At 37.7% G+C, this 20,250-nt stretch overlaps 1 protein-coding gene across 1 annotated transcript in view; it reads left to right on the top strand.

Moving 5' to 3' along the window:
* shkbp1 (SH3KBP1 binding protein 1) overlaps nt 1-20,250 on the top strand; it is a 35,221-nt gene that overhangs the window by 14,270 nt on the left and 701 nt on the right. Inside the window, exons 14-17 of the mRNA XM_075472766.1 lie at nt 49-145; nt 15,556-15,740; nt 15,818-15,920; nt 16,009-20,250. The exon at nt 16,009-20,250 is cut by the window's right edge and continues 701 nt beyond it. Of these exons, the coding sequence (XP_075328881.1) occupies nt 49-145; nt 15,556-15,740; nt 15,818-15,920; nt 16,009-16,693 (1,070 nt within the window). The 3' untranslated portion in view covers nt 16,694-20,250. The remainder of the gene's footprint in view (nt 1-48; nt 146-15,555; nt 15,741-15,817; nt 15,921-16,008) is intronic.

Here is a 20,250-nt window from a genome sequence, read left to right as displayed (position 1 = left end):
ACGCTGCGTTGGGTTGGTTGATCTCACAGAGGTTCTGTGTGGTTTCAGGTCCGTACGGAGAACGAGATGACCAACAGGTGTTCATCCAGAGGGTCGTCCCAGACACCGATAAACTTTATGTTAGGCTGTCGTCCAACGGAAAGCGGTGAGGGTCACACTTCCGATTCATTTTCACTTCCTCACCGATTTACTGGAACATTTTGAACATGTCTGCAACAACAAAAGTTGTTTCTTATACGAAACTTTGTAACAACTTGTTTCTTATGAGATTTGATAACGACTTGTTTCTTATGAGACTTGGTAACGACTTGTTTCTTATACGAAACTTTGTAACAACTTGTTTCTTATGAGACTTGATAACGACTTGTTTCTTATGAGACTTGGTAACGACTTGTTTCTTATACGAAACTTTGTAACAACTTGTTTCTTATGAGACTTGGTAACGACTTGTTTCTTATACGAAACTTTGTAACAACTTGTTTCTTATGAGACTTGGTAACAACTTGTTTCTTATGAGACTTGGTAACAACTTGTTTCTTATGAGACTTGGTAACGACTTGTTTCTTATGAGACTTGGTAACGACTTGTTTCTTATGAGACTTGGTAACAACTTGTTTCTTATACGAGACTTGGTAACAACTTGTTTCTTATGAGACTTGGTAACAACTTGTTTCTTATGAGACTTGGTAACAACTTGTTTCTTATGAGACTTGGTAACAACTTGTTTCTTATGAAACTTGGTAACAACTTGTTTCTTATGAGACTTGGTAACAACTTGTTTCTTATGAGACTTGGTAATAACTTGTTTCTTATGAGACTTTGTAACAACTTGTTTCTTATACGAGACTTGGTAACAACTTGTTTCTTATGAGACTTGGTAACAACTTGTTTCTTATGAGACTTGGTAATAACTTGTTTCTTATGAGACTTTGTAACAACTTGTTTCTTATACGAGACTTGGTAACAACTTGTTTCTTATGAGACTTGGTAACAACTTGTTTCTTATGAGACTTGGTAACAACTTGTTTCTTATACGAGACTTGGTAACAACTTGTTTCTTATGAGACTTGGTAACAACTTGTTTCTTATGAGACTTGGTAACAACTTGTTTCTTATGAGACTTGGTAACAACTTGTTTCTTATGAGACTTGGTAACAACTTTTTTCTGATTAGACTTGGTAACAACTTGTTTCTTATGAGACTTGGTAATAACTTGTTTCTTATGAGACTTTGTAACAACTTGTTTCTTATACGAGACTTTGTAACAACTTGTTTCTTATACGAGACTTGGTAACAACTTTTTTCTGATTAGACTTGGTAATAACTTGTTTCCTATGAGACTTGGTAATAACTTGTTTCTTATGAGACTTGGTAACAACTTGTTTCTTATGAGACTTGGTAACAACTTGTTTCTTATGAGACTTGGTAACAACTTGTTTCTTATGAGACTTGGTAACAACTTGTTTCTTATGAGACTTGGTAACAACTTGTTTCTTATGAGACTTGGTGATAACTTGTTTCTTATGAGACTTTGTAACAACTTGTTTCTTATACGAGACTTGGTAACAACTTGTTTCTTATGAGACTTGGTAACAACTTGTTTCTTATGAGACTTGGTAACAACTTGTTTCTTATACGAGACTTGGTAACAACTTGTTTCTTATGAGACTTGGTAACAACTTGTTTCTTATGAGACTTGGTAACAACTTGTTTCTTATGAGACTTGGTAACAACTTTTTTCTGATTAGACTTGGTAATAACTTGTTTCTTATGAGACTTGGTAACAACTTGTTTCTTATGAGACTTGGTAACAACTAGTTTCTTATGAGACTTGGTAACGACTTGTTTCTTATGAGACTTGGTAACAACTTTTTTCTTATGAGACTTGGTAACAACTTGTTTCTTATAAGACTTGGTAACAACTTGTTTCTTATGAGACTTGGTAACAACTAGTTTCTTATGAGACTTGGTAACGACTTGTTTCTTATACGAGACTTGGTAACAACTTGTTTTTTTATGAGACTTGGTAACAACTTGTTTTTAATGGGACTTGGTAACAACTTGTTTTTTATGAGACTTGGTAACAACTTGTTTTTTATGAGACTTGGTAACAACTTGTTTCTTATGAGACTTGGTAACAACTTGTTTCTTATGAGACTTGGTAACAACTTGTTTCTTATACGAGACTTGGTAACAACTTGTTTCTTATGAGACTTGGTAACGACTTGTTTCTTATGAGACTTGGTAACAACTTGTTTCTTATACGAGACTTGGTAACAACTTGTTTCTTATGAGACTTGGTAACAACTTGTTTCTTATGAGACTTGGTAACAACTTGTTTCTTATGAGACTTGGTAACAACTTGTTTCTTATGAAACTTGGTAACAACTTGTTTCTTATGAGACTTGGTAACAACTTGTTTCTTATGAGACTTGGTAATAACTTGTTTCTTATGAGACTTTGTAACAACTTGTTTCTTATACGAGACTTGGTAACAACTTGTTTCTTATGAGACTTGGTAACAACTTGTTTCTTATGAGACTTGGTAACAACTTGTTTCTTATACGAGACTTGGTAACAACTTGTTTCTTATGAGACTTGGTAACAACTTGTTTCTTATGAGACTTGGTAACAACTTGTTTCTTATGAGACTTGGTAATAACTTGTTTCTTATGAGACTTTGTAACAACTTGTTTCTTATACGAGACTTGGTAACAACTTGTTTCTTATACGAGACTTGGTAACAACTTGTTTCTGATTAGACTTGGTAACAACTTGTTTCTTATGAGACTTGGTAACAACTTGTTTCTTATGAGACTTGGTAATAACTTGTTTCTTATGAGACTTGGTAACAACTTGTTTCTTATAAGACTTGGTAACAACTTGTTTCTTATGAGACTTGGTAACAACTTGTTTCTTATGAGACTTGGTAACAACTTGTTTCTTATACGAGACTTGGTAACAACTTGTTTCTTATGAGACTTGCTAACAACTTGTTTCTTATGAGACTTGGTAACGACTTGTTTCTTATGAGACTTGGTAATAACTTGTTTCTTATGAGACTTGGTAACAACTTGTTTCTTATGAGACTTGGTAACAACTTGTTTCTTATACGAAACTTTGTAACGACTTGTTTCTTATACGAGACTTGGTAACAACTTGTTTCTTATGAGACTTGGTAACAACTTGTTTCTTATACGAGACTTGGTAACGACTTGTTTCTTATGAGACTTGGCAACAACTTTTTTCTGATTAGACTTGGTAATAACTTGTTTCTTATGAGACTTGGTAACAACTTGTTTCTTATGAGACTTGGTAATAACTTGTTTCTTATGAGACTTGGTAACAACTTGTTTCTTATGAGACTTGGTAACAACTTGTTTCTTATGAGACTTGGTAACAACTTGTTTCTTATGAGACTTGGTAACAACTTGTTTCTTATGAGACTTGGCAACAACTTGTTTCTTATGAGACTTGGTAACAACTTGTTTCTTATGAGACTTGGTAACAACTAATTTCTTATAAGACTTGGTAACAACTTGTTTCTTATGAGACTTGGTAACGACTTGTTTCTTATGAGACTTGGTAACGACTTGTTTCTTATGAGACTTGGTAACGACTTGTTTCTTATGAGACTTGGTAACAACTTGTTTCTTATGAGACTTGGTAACAACTTGTTTCTTATACGAGACTTGGTAACAACTTGTTTCTTATACGAGACTTGGTAACAACTTGTTTCTTATACGAGACTTGGTAACAACTTGTTTCTTATGAGACTTGGTAACAACTTGTTTCTTATGAGACTTGGTAACAACTTGTTTCTTATGAGACTTGGTAACAACTTGTTTCTTATGAGACTTGGTAATAACTTGTTTCTTATGAGACTTGGTAACAACTTGTTTCTTATGAGACTTGGTAACGACTTGTTTCTTATGAGACTTGGTAACAACTTGTTTCTTATGAGACTTGGTAACAACTTGTTTCTTATGAGACTTGGTAACAACTTGTTTCTTATACGAAACTTTGTAACGACTTGTTTCTTATACGAGACTTGGTAACAACTTGTTTCTTATGAGACTTGGTAACAACTTGTTTCTTATGAGACTTGGTAACGACTTGTTTCTTATGAGACTTGGTAACAACTTGTTTCTTATACGAGACTTGGTAACAACTTGTTTCTTATGAGACTTGGTAACAACTTGTTTCTTATGAGACTTGGTAACAACTTGTTTCTTATGAGACTTGGTAATAACTTGTTTCTTATGAGACTTTGTAACAACTTGTTTCTTATACGAGACTTGGTAACAACTTGTTTCTTATACGAGACTTGGTAACAACTTGTTTCTGATTAGACTTGGTAACAACTTGTTTCTTATGAGACTTGGTAACAACTTGTTTCTTATGAGACTTGGTAATAACTTGTTTCTTATGAGACTTGGTAACAACTTGTTTCTTATAAGACTTGGTAACAACTTGTTTCTTATGAGACTTGGTAACAACTTGTTTCTTATGAGACTTGGTAACAACTTGTTACTTATACGAGACTTGGTAACAACTTTTTTCTGATTAGACTTGGTAACAACTTGTTTCTTATGAGACTTGCTAACAACTTGTTTCTTATGAGACTTGGTAACGACTTGTTTCTTATGAGACTTGGTAATAACTTGTTTCTTATGAGACTTGGTAACAACTTGTTTCTTATGAGACTTGGTAACAACTTGTTTCTTATACGAAACTTTGTAACGACTTGTTTCTTATACGAGACTTGGTAACAACTTGTTTCTTATGAGACTTGGTAACAACTTGTTTCTTATACAAAACTTTGTAACGACTTGTTTCTTATACGAGACTTGGTAACAACTTGTTTCTTATGAGACTTGGTAACAACTTGTTTCTTATACGAGACTTGGTAACGACTTGTTTCTTATGAGACTTGGTAACAACTTGTTTCTTATGAGACTTGGTAACAACTTGTTTCTTATACGAGACTTGGTAACGACTTGTTTCTCATGAGACTTGGTAACAACTTGTTTCTTATGAGACTTGGTAACAACTTGTTTCTTATGAGACTTGGTAACAACTTGTTTCTTATGAGACTTGGTAACAACTTGTTTCTTATACGAGACTTGGTAACAACTTGTTTCTTATGAGACTTGGTAACAACTTGTTTCTTATGAGACTTGGTAACAACTTGTTTCTTATGAGACTTGGTAATAACTTGTTTCTTATGAGACTTTGTAACAACTTGTTTCTTATACGAGACTTGGTAACAACTTGTTTCTTATACGAGACTTGGTAACAACTTGTTTCTGATTAGACTTGGTAACAACTTTTTTCTGATTAGACTTGGTAATAACTTGTTTCTTATGAGACTTTGTAACAACTTGTTTCTTATGAGACTTGGTAATAACTTGTTTCTTATGAGACTTGGTAACAACTTGTTTCTTATAAGACTTGGTAACAACTTGTTTCATATGAGACTTGGTAACAACTTGTTTCTTATGAGACTTGGTAACAACTTGTTTCTTATACGAGACTTGGTAACAACTTTTTTCTGATTAGACTTGGTAACAACTTGTTTCTTATGAGACTTGCTAATAACTTGTTTCTTATGAGACTTGGTAACAACTTGTTTCTTATGAGACTTGGTAATAACTTGTTTCTTATGAGACTTGGTAATAACTTGTTTATTATGAGAGTTGGTAACAACTTGTTTCTTATGAGACTTGGTAACGTCTTGTTTCTTATGAGACTTGGTACTAACTTGTTTCTTACGAGACTTGGTAACGTCTTGTTTCTTATGAGACTTGGTAACAACTTGTTTCTTATGAGACTTGATAACAACTTGTTTCTTACGAGACTTGGTAACAACTTGTTTCTTATGAGACTTGGTAACAACTTGTTTCTTATACGAGACTTGGTAACAACTTTTTTCTGATTAGACTTGGTAACAACTTGTTTCTTATGAGACTTGCTAATAACTTGTTTCTTATGAGACTTGGTAACAACTTGTTTCTTATGAGACTTGGTAATAACTTGTTTCTTATGAGACTTGGTAACAACTTGTTTCTTATGAGACTTGGTAACAACTTGTTTCTTATGAGACTTGGTAACGTCTTGTTTCTTATGAGACTTGGTACTAACTTGTTTCTTACGAGACTTGGTAACGTCTTGTTTCTTATGAGACTTGGTAACAACTTGTTTCTTATGAGACTTGATAACAACTTGTTTCTTACGAGACTTGATAACAACTTGTTTCTTATGAGACTTGGTAACAACTTTTTTCTGATTAGACTTGGTAATAACTTGTTTCTTATGAGACTTGGTAACAACTTGTTTCTTATGAGACTTGGTAACAACTTGTTTCTTATGAGACTTGGTAACAACTTGTTTCTTATGAGACTTGGTAACAACTTGTTTCTTATGAGACTTGGTAACGACTTGTTTCTTATGAGACTTGGTAATAACTTGTTTCTTATGAGACTTGTTAACAACTTGTTTCTTATACGAGACTTGGTAACAACTTGTTTCTTATACGAGACTTGGTAACAACTTTTTTCTGATTAGACTTGGTAACAACTTGTTTCTTATGAGACTTGGTAACGACTTGTTTCCTATGAGACTTGGTAACAACTTGTTTCTTATGAGACTTGGTAACAACTAATTTCTTATAGGACTTGGTAACAACTTGTTTCTTATGAGACTTGGTAACAACTTGTTATGAGACTTGGTAACAACTTGTTTCTTATGAGACTTGGTAACGACTTGTTTCTTATGAGACTTTGTAACAACTTTTTTCTTATACGAGACTTGGTAACGACTTGTTTCTTATGAGACTTGGTAACAACTTGTTTCTTATGAGACTTGGTAACGACTTGTTTCTTATGAGACTTGGTAATAACTTGTTTCTTATGAGACTTGGTAACAACTTGTTTCTTATGAGACTTGGTAACAACTTGTTTCTTATGAGACTTGGTAACAACTTGTTTCTTATGAGACTTGGTAATAACTTGTTTCTTATGAGACTTGGTAACAACTTGTTTCTTATGAGACTTGGTAACAACTTGTTTCTTATGAGACTTGGTAACAACTTGTTTCTTATGAGACTTGGTAACAACTTGTTTCTTATGAGACTTGGTAACAACTTGTTTCTTATGAGCAGGCCTGGAATTTCGTCATTTTAGGGGCAAGGCCACTTGGCCTTTTGAGTTGTCAATTTTTTAAGGGCACAAAGGCCAAAAGCCAGGGCACCAAGGCCATAAATTAAAACAATGATTTAACATATGATATGAAGTGACTACGATTGTATATGCATTTACAATACTTTTATATATACTTATTAAGCATTCAATGGACACCAAATTGCAATTAAACAATTTTTTTATTAAAACTACACAGGATTCTTATAGCACAGACATGTTTGGCTCACTGTGAGACTGTGGTAGTGGGCCTACGTTGAAAGGACGTCACTTACAATGTAAGTGAATGGCAGTTGCTATGCTAAGCTAACTAAGCTAGTTCTGGCCAGTGGGTGTAATGTATTTTTTTTGTGGACAGTTCAGGCATGCCACAAGACATGTGAATGGGTATTTTGACTGCGTTTTGAAAATGGGGCGATATCATTTATATCCACTAGCCACAGACAGATGAGACCCACTGAATTCATTTGATCAATTTATTAACTAAAGCTTTAAATTCATTTTACAGTGAAATTGGGAATGTATATCCAATTAAAATAATTACAATAATTAAACTTATGTACATACAAAACTTATTCTAATATTTCATTACTCCTCAACCCTCACAGACTATTCAGGGTCACATTTTTTGTACATAAAAAAAATAACTTTAAAACTGATCTATATTCATGTGAACCCTGAATCTACAAAAATGGAAATATTGAACAACTTTCTAACCATGTTTTAGTGCAGATAATGCACAAAATTAAACACAAAACTATGTGCAGAGACTAATTATGGAATTATGGATACTGTGAAATGCTTAAACATCGTCCGAGCTCTCTGAACTGTCTTCGGATCCATCTAAATCAGTTCCATTTTTTCCCTTTTCTCACAAAGTGTCACCATGCCAGATTCAATATATTCAAAATATCATCCTCCTCCCCTCCTTTGGCAGGCATATCTTTTCACTTCACGGCCGGCTGTCCCAACCATCGCCACATTTTGTTAGTGTTTGCGTCTGTATTTGTACCAATAACATGCTGTCAAATAATGCTCCCCCTTCTCAATGCATTCATTCACAATGATGGAGCAGAGTCACCTAAATAAAGACAGAAGTGTCCCAAATACAAAAATCAAATGGTGAATGACACCCCATTTGTGCATGTTAAGCTAACTGCTTGTTATAATACGATAAGTGTTTTATTACTTTGCATGTCTTCCAAAGAAGAAAATAATCAGACGCAGGGTAGCAAAACATTATGGGCGTGAAAACGAAACTTAGAAAATCGGCTCGGCGCATGCACAAAGTAGTAATTCTCGACAAGTAGGAGAAATCGGCTGAACACCGGCGTCTATCGTATTTCCAAACCAGAGTGACCCACTCCCCTAGTACGGCAGCCTCGGCGGATGCGTTCCCATAGAAACTGCGCTCGCGCGTCCCGCGAAATAGATGGTAAAGTTCCTCATTTATCATCGGCCAAGCCGGCTAGTGAGTTTTTTATAATACACGCCAAAAATAACTTTCACCCGCATTTGGCGGGTGTTAATTTAGAGCCCTGGTATAAACGAGCAGCAAACGAACCTAGTCTGCACAGAGGTCTTTGACAGCTAACAACACAGCGCTAACTGCCTAGTTGTTAGCTAACTGCCTAGCACTAGATAAAAATAAAAGAACACAACTTCAAAATATTATAATTATGGATTACCATACGAGCAAGAAATAGTAATGTTATCCATAAAATTACACTTAAAGCTGGACAAATGAAAAACTTAACGGCAAACAGGATCATCACAAAACCTTACCTCACCTCCAGCGGAGAATCAGCTGGCTACGCACACGGACGCGTGAGGGGGTGGGCGGAGATAGACTGATGTCAACTGTCATCATAGACTGTCCGAGCGGTGTATTCCAGGCTCGAATTAAGCGCACCGCTGATTTTTTTTTTTTTCTCCACCAGATGCTCATTGATCATTTAAGCCGTGTCAGAAAAGAGGCAGACTGCTAACCGCAAAACTTAGTCAGAGAGGGCATCAAGGCCACTGTGGCCTTATGGCAGATATAATTTTCAAGGGCACAAGGTAACAACTTGTTTCTTATGAGACTTGGTAACGACTTGTTTCTTATGAGACTTGGTAATAACTTGTTTCTTATGAGACTTGGTAACAACTTGTTTCTTATGAGACTTGGTAACAACTTGTTTCTTATGAGACTTGGTAATAACTTGTTTCTTATGAGACTTGGTAACAACTTGTTTCTTATGAGACTTGGTAACAACTTGTTTCTTATGAGACTTGGTAACAACTTGTTTCTTATGAGACTTGGTAACAACTTGTTTCTTATGAGACTTGGTAACAACTTGTTTCTTATGAGACTTGGTAATAACTTGTTTCTTATGAGACTTGGTAACAACTTGTTTCTTATGAGACTTGGTAACGACTTGTTTCTTATGAGACTTGGTAATAACTTGTTTCTTATGAGACTTGGTAACAACTTGTTTCTTATACGAGACTTGGTAACAACTTGTTTCTTATACGAGACTTGGTAACAACTTTTTTCTGATTAGACTTGGTAATAACTTGTTTCCTTTGAGACTTGGTAACAACTTGTTTCTTATGAGACTTGGTAACAACTAATTTCTGATTAGACTTGGTAATAACTTGTTTCCTATGAGACTTGGTAACAACTTGTTTCTTATGAGACTTGGTAACAACTAATTTCTTATAAGACTTGGTAACAACTTGTTTCTTATGAGACTTGGTAACAACTTGTTATGAGACTTGGTAACAACTTGTTTCTTATGAGACTTGGTAACGACTTGTTTCTTATGAGACTTTGTAACAACTTTTTTCTTATACGAGACTTGGTAACGACTTGTTTCTTATGAGACTTGGTAACAACTTGTTTCTTATGAGACTTGGTAACAACTTGTTTCTTATGAGACTTGGTAACGTCTTGTTTCTTATGAGACTTGGTAACAACTTGTTTCTTATGAGACTTGGTAACAACTTGTTTCTTATGAGACTTGGTAATAACTTGTTTCTTATGAGACTTGGTAACAACTTGTTTCTTATGAGACTTGGTAACAACTTGTTTCTTATGAGACTTGGTAACAACTTGTTTCTTATGAGACTTGGTAATAACTTGTTTCTTATGAGACTTGGTAACAACTTGTTTCTTATGAGACTTGGTAACAACTTGTTTCTTATGAGACTTGGTAACGACTTGTTTCTTATGAGACTTGGTAATAACTTGTTTCTTATGAGACTTGGTAACAACTTGTTTCTTATACGAGACTTGGTAACAACTTGTTTCTTATACGAGACTTGGTAACAACTTTTTTCTGATTAGACTTGGTAATAACTTGTTTCCTATGAGACTTGGTAACAACTTGTTTCTTATGAGACTTGGTAACAACTAATTTCTTATAAGACTTGGTAACAACTTGTTTCTTATGAGACTTGGTAACAACTTGTTATGAGACTTGGTAACAACTTGTTTCTTATGAGACTTGGTAACGACTTGTTTCTTATGAGACTTTGTAACAACTTTTTTCTTATACGAGACTTGGTAACGACTTGTTTCTTATGAGACTTGGTAACAACTTGTTTCTTATGAGACTTGGTAACGACTTGTTTCTTATGAGACTTGGTAATAACTTGTTTCTTATGAGACTTGGTAACAACTTGTTTCTTATGAGACTTGGTAACAACTTGTTTCTTATGAGACTTGGTAACAACTAATTTCTTATAAGACTTGGTAACAACTTGTTTCTTATGAGACTTGGTAACAACTTGTTATGAGACTTGGTAACAACTTGTTTCTTATGAGACTTGGTAACGACTTGTTTCTTATGAGACTTTGTAACAACTTTTTTCTTATACGAGACTTGGTAACGACTTGTTTCTTATGAGACTTGGTAACAACTTGTTTCTTATGAGACTTGGTAACAACTTGTTTCTTATGAGACTTGGTAACGTCTTGTTTCTTATGAGACTTGGTAACAACTTGTTTCTTATGAGACTTGGTAACAACTTGTTTCTTATGAGACTTGGTAATAACTTGTTTCTTATGAGACTTGGTAACAACTTGTTTCTTATGAGACTTGGTAACAACTTGTTTCTTATGAGACTTGGTAACAACTTGTTTCTTATGAGACTTGGTAATAACTTGTTTCTTATGAGACTTGGTAACAACTTGTTTCTTATGAGACTTGGTAACAACTTGTTTCTTATGAGACTTGGTAACGACTTGTTTCTTATGAGACTTGGTAATAACTTGTTTCTTATGAGACTTGGTAACAACTTGTTTCTTATACGAGACTTGGTAACAACTTGTTTCTTATACGAGACTTGGTAACAACTTTTTTCTGATTAGACTTGGTAATAACTTGTTTCCTATGAGACTTGGTAACAACTTGTTTCTTATGAGACTTGGTAACAACTAATTTCTTATAAGACTTGGTAACAACTTGTTTCTTATGAGACTTGGTAACAACTTGTTATGAGACTTGGTAACGACTTGTTTCTTATGAGACTTTGTAACAACTTTTTTCTTATACGAGACTTGGTAACGACTTGTTTCTTATGAGACTTGGTAACAACTTGTTTCTTATGAGACTTGGTAACGACTTGTTTCTTATGAGACTTGGTAATAACTTGTTTCTTATGAGACTTGGTAACAACTTGTTTCTTATGAGACTTGGTAACAACTTGTTTCTTATGAGACTTGGTAATAACTTGTTTCTTATGAGACTTGGTAACAACTTGTTTCTTATGAGACTTGGTAACAACTTGTTTCTTATGAGACTTGGTAACAACTTGTTTCTTATGAGACTTGGTAACAACTTGTTTCTTATGAGACTTGGTAACAACTTGTTTCTTATGAGACTTGGTAATAACTTGTTTCTTATGAGACTTGGTAACGACTTGTTTCTTATGAGACTTGGTAACGACTTGTTTCTTATGAGACTTGGTAATAACTTGTTTCTTATGAGACTTGGTAACAACTTGTTTCTTATACGAGACTTGGTAACAACTTGTTTCTTATACGAGACTTGGTAACAACTTTTTTCTGATTAGACTTGGTAATAACTTGTTTCCTTTGAGACTTGGTAACAACTTGTTTCTTATGAGACTTGGTAACAACTAATTTCTTATAAGACTTGGTAACAACTTGTTTCTTATGAGACTTGGTAACAACTTGTTATGAGACTTGGTAACAACTTGTTTCTTATGAGACTTGGTAACGACTTGTTTCTTATGAGACTTTGTAACAACTTTTTTCTTATACGAGACTTGGTAACGACTTGTTTCTTATGAGACTTGGTAACAACTTGTTTCTTATGAGACTTGGTAACGACTTGTTTCTTATGAGACTTGGTAATAAATTGTTTCTTATGAGACTTGGTAACAACTTGTTTCTTATGAGACTTGGTAACAACTTGTTTCTTATGAGACTTGGTAACAACTTGTTTCTTATGAGACTTGGTAATAACTTGTTTCTTATGAGACTTGGTAACAACTTGTTTCTTATGAGACTTGGTAACAACTTGTTTCTTATGAGACTTGGTAACGTCTTGTTTCTTATGAGACTTGGTAATAACTTGTTTCTTATGAGACTTGGTAACAACTTGTTTCTTATGAGACTTGGTAACAACTTGTTTCTTATGAGACTTGGTAACGTCTTGTTTCTTATGAGACTTGGTAATAACTTGTTTCTTATGAGACTTGGTAACAACTTGTTTCTTATGAGACTTGGTAACAACTTGTTTCTTATGAGACTTGGTAACAACTTGTTTCTTATGAGACTTGGTAACGTCTTGTTTCTTATGAGACTTGGTAACAACTTGTTTCTTATGAGACTTGGTAACAACTTGTTTCTTATGAGACTTGGTAATAACTTGTTTCTTATGAGACTTGGTAACAACTTGTTTCTTATGAGACTTGGTAACAACTTGTTTCTTATGAGACTTTGTAACAACTTGTTTCTTATGAGACTTGGTAACAACTTGTTTCTTATGAGACTTGGTAATAACTTGTTTCTTATGAGACTTGGTAACAACTTGTTTCTTATGAGACTTGGTAACGTCTTGTTTCTTATGAGACTTGGTAATAACTTGTTTCTTATGAGACTTGGTAACAACTTGTTTCTTATGAGACTTGGTAACAACTTGTTTCTTATGAGACTTGGTAACGTCTTGTTTCTTATGAGACTTGGTAACAACTTGTTATGAGACTTGGTAACAACTTGTTTCTTATGAGACTTGGTAACGACTTGTTTCTTATGAGACTTTGTAACAACTTTTTTCTTATACGAGACTTGGTAACGACTTGTTTCTTATGAGACTTGGTAACGACTTGTTTCTTATGAGACTTGGTAACAACTTGTTATGAGACTTGGTAACAACTTGTTTCTTATGAGACTTGGTAACGACTTGTTTCTTATGAGACTTTGTAACAACTTTTTTCTTATACGAGACTTGGTAACGACTTGTTTCTTATGAGACTTGGTAATAACTTGTTTCTTATGAGACTTGGTAACAACTTGTTTCTTATGAGACTTGGTAACAACTTGTTTCTTATGAGACTTGGTAACAACTTGTTTCTTATGAGACTTGGTAATAACTTGTTTCTTATGAGACTTGGTAACAACTTGTTTCTTATGAGACTTGGTAACGTCTTGTTTCTTATGAGACTTGGTAACAACTTGTTATGAGACTTGGTAACAACTTGTTTCTTATGAGACTTGGTAACGACTTGTTTCTTATGAGACTTTGTAACAACTTTTTTCTTATACGAGACTTGGTAACGACTTGTTTCTTATGAGACTTGGTAACGACTTGTTTCTTATGAGACTTGGTAATAACTTGTTTCTTATGAGACTTGGTAATAACTTGTTTCTTATGAGACTTGGTAACAACTTGTTTCTTATGAGACTTGGTAACAACTTGTTTCTTATGAGACTTGGTAACAACTTGTTTCTTATGAGACTTGGTAATAACTTGTTTCTTATGAGACTTGGTAACAACTTGTTTCTTATGAGACTTGGTAACGTCTTGTTTCTTATGAGACTTGGTAATAACTTGTTTCTTATGAGACTTGGTAACAACTTGTTTCTTATGAGACTTGGTAACAACTTGTTTCTTATGAGACTTGGTAACGTCTTGTTTCTTATGAGACTTGGTAACAACTTGTTTCTTATGAGACTTGGTAACAACTTGTTTCTAATGAGACTTGGTAACTGAAAGCATGTCTGCAACGACAAAAGTTGTTTGAAACTATAATCTGAAGTGATTTTCATTGTTTTGGGAATCCCAGCTACATAATCCACCTTCCAGTGTCTCTCTACAACGTTCACAAAGTGGCGTCCTCATAACGGTGATGTAGAGAAGTGGTCCCAGATTTACTCTAAGTGTGTATGTGTGTGTGTGTGTGTGAGAGTGAGTGTGTGTGTGCACTTGTTTTTGGTACCGTGGAGGGTCCTGTGACAGGGTGCCCACCAACAAAGTGGGGCCCTGTGTTTTCGTGGGGCCCAAAATCCTGGACCCCACATGGGAAACCATGTGGAGCAGCTTGGGACTCTCTCCCAACATGCCTCATGCATTTTTTTAAACTTTTGGTAGCAATAATTGGAAAAGTGTGTTTGAAGTGTGTGTGCTCAGTGGAGACCCCTCTTCTGTGGGACGTGGTACTGCAAGTATACTTTATGCAGGATATGCAAGTATAGTTTAATTGAAAAATCTTAAAATGATTTTTCTGTTTGTTTATTTGTTTGTTTTTGTTGTTGTTTTTTTAATGCTAGTTTTAAAATGTAGCACTCTGAGATCATTAAGTTGACGTAAAGTGCTTTATAAATAAAATATATTATTATTATTATACGCACTACAGGAAGTCTGTATTATTTAACCAATCAGGGCCCCTTTTAAAATACGTTATTTCCTGAAGTTTCAGGAAGTGAATAGTTTGACAATGTTGTTGTCATTGTACTTTGCACACGACTGTATTGCAACCAAATTAAAGATTTAAACCAGGTAATTATTATTATTAACTATTATTTTAAATCAAATCGAATTTATTTGTATAGCACATTTCATGTACAAACAATTCAAAGTGCTTCACATAAAATAAAAGCATCGCAGCAGGGAGTGGAAGAAGGATTAAAATACATAAAAGAACATAAAGAGAAATTAATTTAAAAACAAGCAACAGTCCAGATAAGTTCAAAGATAGCGTGCAGATTTCATGCATAGACACATGAGAACAGAAATGTTTTTAACCTGGATTTAAAAATGTCTACATTTTAGTAATCATAGCAACTAAAATAATAGTGTAAACATGTGCATTAGCCCGTGTGGTAATTTACTTTGTGTGTTAGGGTGTGCGAGGTGCGCTCGGTGGACGGGACCTCCATCACCGCCTTCATGGTCCACGAGTGCGAGGGCTCGAGTCGCATCGGCTCCCGGCCCCGCCGCTACCTGTTCAGTGGCCATAGCAACGGCAGCATCCAGATGTGGGACCTGACGACCGCCATGGAGATCGCCGGAAAGGTGGACATCAGAGGTGAGGAGCGCCGGAGGTTCTCCGCCAGGTGAACGACCTGTGGAGTTCTGTGACTGACGGACTTTTGTGTGCCGCAGCGCTCGGCGGACCGACGGAGGAGGAGCTGCTGGAGCTGCTGGACCAGTGCGACCTGGCTCTGACCAGAACACCCGACAGCACGCCGAGGGCGTCCACCTGCAGGTACGACCGCCGCCGCCACGCTGATGATGCACCTGCTGACGTGCCTGCTGACGGTTCCTCACCGCCGTGTCACTTCCTGTCCCCGCAGCCTTCACTCCCAGTTCGCCGACGGGTTTCGGACGGAGCGTCTCCACTCGGCAGGAGGAGGACGAGGAGCGTCCAGCTCAGGTGCCTCGTTGGCCGGCGGCCTCTCCCGACAGGCTCCGCCCCCCGCGCCCTTCACCAAACCTCATGCGGCGCCGCCGGGTTTCCCCGCCTCCAGCCCCGGACAGACCGCCAGACACCCGGAGCGAGAGCGGGAGTGGGGGTCATCAGTTCGCAGGGGCAGCTTCGTGGAGCGCTGTCAGGAGCTCGCCAAGGGTTCGGAGGCGGCGGCGAGCTCGGGGTTCGGGGCGCCGTCGGGGTCGGAGGGCTTCAGGCGGAGCTTAGCGGTGTGCAGCGAGTTGGAGGCCAGATTCAGGACTCCCACCAGCTTCTCCGTGTCTCCTGCCGCTCGCCACCCGCCAGTCACGCCTTCACCTCTGTCCTCGTCTCCATCCTCCTCCTCTTCGCCCCAACGCCGGGCCACGCCCACCACGCCCGCCTCCCCGTCGAGCCCCGCCCCCACAGCGGCGAGCCCCACGCGTTTCCTGGCCCCCGTTTCGCCTCGCCACAGCGCTGCGGCGCCGCCTGCCGATGCGGCGGCGTCCCCCGAAAGCCCCGCCAGCCCGGACGGCCCCGCCGGCGCCCCGCCCACCAGCCCCAAACCGCACATGAACGAGACCAGCTTCTGATTGGCTGAGACTCTGTGAGGTCAGAGCTGGGTGGGGAAAGGAAACGCCTGCTCTGATGGACGCTCTGCATTATCAATAAATCAGGTGATCAGTTTGAGCCTCGTTCAGTTTCTGCTGCTCAGACGGAACCAGAACCGCAGATTTACTCCAGAAACGTTTTCTCTGACCTTGTTTCCAAATGTTGTCTGAAACCTGCCGACTTGTTTTAGTCCGAGATCCAAACATTAGGAGACGATAACGAACCAGAAGAACAGATTAAAATCGAGTTCCAGCGAACGTAAAGTCGGAGAACACAAGTTTCATCATTTAAGTATTAAATATATAAACAAACCAGATCTAATTTCTTTATATTTCTCCATAAAAACAGGAAGCAGCAACATGAACACAAACCCAGAATCTGAGGCAGAACCAGAGTTAGTTCAGTTCTGAGCAGCTTTAAGGTGAATATCTGCAGATGTTTCCATGGTAACAGCTGCAGAGATTCACTGAAACATGTTCCAACATGAACATAAACCCAGAATCTGAGGCAGAACCAGAGTTAGTTCAGTTCTGAGCAGCTTTAAGGTGAATATCTGCAGATGTTTCCATGGTAACAGCTGCAGAGATTCACTGAAACATGTTCCAACATGAACATAAACCCAGAATCTGAGGCAGAACCAGAGTTAGTTCAGTTCTGAGCAGCTTTAAAGTGAATATCTGCAGATGTTTCCATGGTAACAGCTGCAGAGATTCACTGAAACATGTTCCAACATGAACATAAACCCAGAATCTGAGGCAGAACCAGAGTTAGTTCAGTTCTGAGCAGCTTTAAAGTGAATATCTGCTCTGAGCTCCTTTCTCCTCCAGCACAGCCTGAACCCTCTCAGACGAGCTTTCTGTCCTTTCTTTAAGGAGTCTTCAGGAATAGTTCTCCAGGCTTCTTGAAGGACATCCCAAAGCTCTTCTTTGGATGTGGGCTGCCTTTTGTTGCGTTCTCTGCCAACATGATCCCACACTGCTTCAGTAATGTTGAGCTCCGGGCTCTGGGGAGGATTCATCCCTCCATCAGACCTGCTGCCACTGATTTTCAGCCCACTTCTTGTGTCCTTTGGCCCAGCTCAGCCTTTTCTCATTGTTTCCCTTCCTTAAGAACGGCTTCTTGATCAACACATTCCTCTGAAGATGCTCAGGTACAAGGACTGGACTGAAGATGAGTAAAAAAGCAGAAAATGTCCAGAGAAGAAACTCAGGACTGATCAGGACCGTTATTATTAATGTAAAAACACATTTTGAGTCAACTTTAGAACCTTAGAAAACACTGAACATCTCTTCTGAACCTTCGTTTGGACAGAATTTATTTAGTTCTGCTCCTTGTCTGAATATCAGCAGTCTGAGACTCGATGCTACACTGAGCTAACTGAGCTAACAGAGCTAAAAGAGATAACTGACCTAACAGAGATAACAGAGCTAACTGAGCCAACAGAGCTACACTGAGCTAACAGAGCTACACTGAGCTAACTGAGCTAACTGAGTTAACTGAGCCAACAGAGCTACACTGAGTTAACTGAGCTAACCGAGCCAACAGAGCTACACTGAGTTAACTGAGCTAACCGAGCCAACAGAGCTACACTGAGTTAACTGAGCTAACTGAGTTAACTGAGCCAACAGAGCTACACAGAGTTAACTGAGCTAACCGAGCCAACAGAGCTACACTGAGTTAACTGAGCTAACCGAGCCAACAGAGCTACACTGAGTTAACTGAGCTAACAGAGTTAACTGAGCTAACCGAGCCAACAGAGCTAACTGGGCTTCACTGAGTTAACTGAGCTAACTGACCTAACAGAGCTAACTGGGCTGATAGAGCTAACAGAGCTTCACTGAGTTAACTGAGCTAACTGACCTAACAGAGCTAACTGGGCTAACTGAGCTAACAGAGCTACACTGAGCTAACTGAGCTAACAGAGCTAACTGACCTAACAGAGCTAACTGGGCTAACTGAGCTAACAGAGCTAACTGACCTAAAAGAGCTAACTGGGCTTCACTGACCTAACCGAGCTAACTGACCTAACAGAGCTAACAGAGCTTCACTGAGTTAACTGAGCTAACTGACCTAACAGAGCTAACTGGGCTAACTGAGCTAACAGAGCTACACTGAGCTAACTAAGCTAACTGAGCTCAAAGACTCCAGATCATGAGAATGATGTGTTTCCAGTTCACTGCCAGAAAGAAATCAGCTGCTGTTTCTCTTTGTGCTCCAACAACTTTTTTTTATCTGATTGTGTTAAAATTGAACATTTGTACAGAAGATTTATCTTTTTTAAGGTCTCATCCAGTCAGGTTTCTGTTCTGTTGAACTCTACATCAAAGCTGCCAAACGTTTGTCTTCTGTCGACTTTAATCTGTGGTAAAAAAAAATGGAGCCAAAAACAACCTGAGCAGCCAAATGTCAGAGTTTATTTCTCAGACTTCCCGGCTAATCTTTGGGGATGTTTCCTGGAGAGAACGACTGTGTTCGGCATCTTTTCTGGTGCCTGTCGAGGGATCCGTCACAGTTAATTGGACAATGTTTTTAAGTTGCTTAAGACGACTAAAGAGATTCACATTAGATCTTCTGGTGACACGACGCAGCTGAAAAATCTGTTCATCTCCTTTCTAGAATGTGGACTTTACTGTCTCTTCAGTCAGTTAGCGCCATTTAACTCGCCCTTATTGGAGCGCCATTGGTTCAACGTTGTCCTGAATGTTTGAACTTTGATCTTTACCACTAAGACGGAGGTAAAGGAGACAGAATCAGTCACCTTATGAGCAAAGTACTGAAGCAATTTCGTCTCTTTTTGGTCTCAGAAAGGTGAAAGTTTGACGATTGGACCCCGAACAGTGAATCCCCGTCAATCCGAACCACAGAGAATGGGTTTAATTCTGTTTCTGAAGGATTTACGGAGGTCTTAAAGAGTGCTGAAAAACTTTTAAATCAAAAGAAAAAACTCATTCACAGCTTTTTATTCCATCCTGTGGAGACCTGCTGCAACGCTCAGAGTCGCCACCGGGTGGAGCTGTTGCCCTGATCTGACTTTTTGGTCATTTGAACCTCAGATTTTGACAGTTTTTAACTGTTTCATCCTTTCAGTATCTTGTCAAATACAGCCAGTACTTACAGGTGCTACATAATCATAATAATATTGACCCTTATTCTCTGTGCTGACGTCTGCAGGAGAAAATAATCCCACTTTTTCCACAAATAAATCCCACATATTATCGGATTTAAGCCGATTTAAAGCTTTAAATGTGATCCCAATAGAATCTCTAAAGATGCAGAGTTCTTTCCAGGAAGCTTCAGAGGAAATGATCAGGAGGAAAAACAGCGTCTTCCTCCTTTCATTGTGACGAAGAGGAGCCAGCTGTCTTCCTCTTGTGAGTCCAGATGTTAAAACTTTAGGCGTTTCCAGCAGTTTAATCTCTGAAAATCTCCACCAGTCACTAAAATATGTCAAACTGGGACGTTTTCAGACTGCGGCCGGCAATTATTTTCACAATCTGGGAATTATTTGTTCATAAAATGACTAAAAATAGTAAAATCT

The sequence above is a fragment of the Odontesthes bonariensis genome, chromosome 9 (genome assembly GCF_027942865.1).
Source record: "Odontesthes bonariensis isolate fOdoBon6 chromosome 9, fOdoBon6.hap1, whole genome shotgun sequence".
NCBI classification, from domain to species: Eukaryota; Metazoa; Chordata; class Actinopteri; order Atheriniformes; family Atherinopsidae; genus Odontesthes; species Odontesthes bonariensis.
Note: the sequence above shows the minus strand (reverse complement) of the source record. Positions and strands in the feature narration are given on the sequence as shown.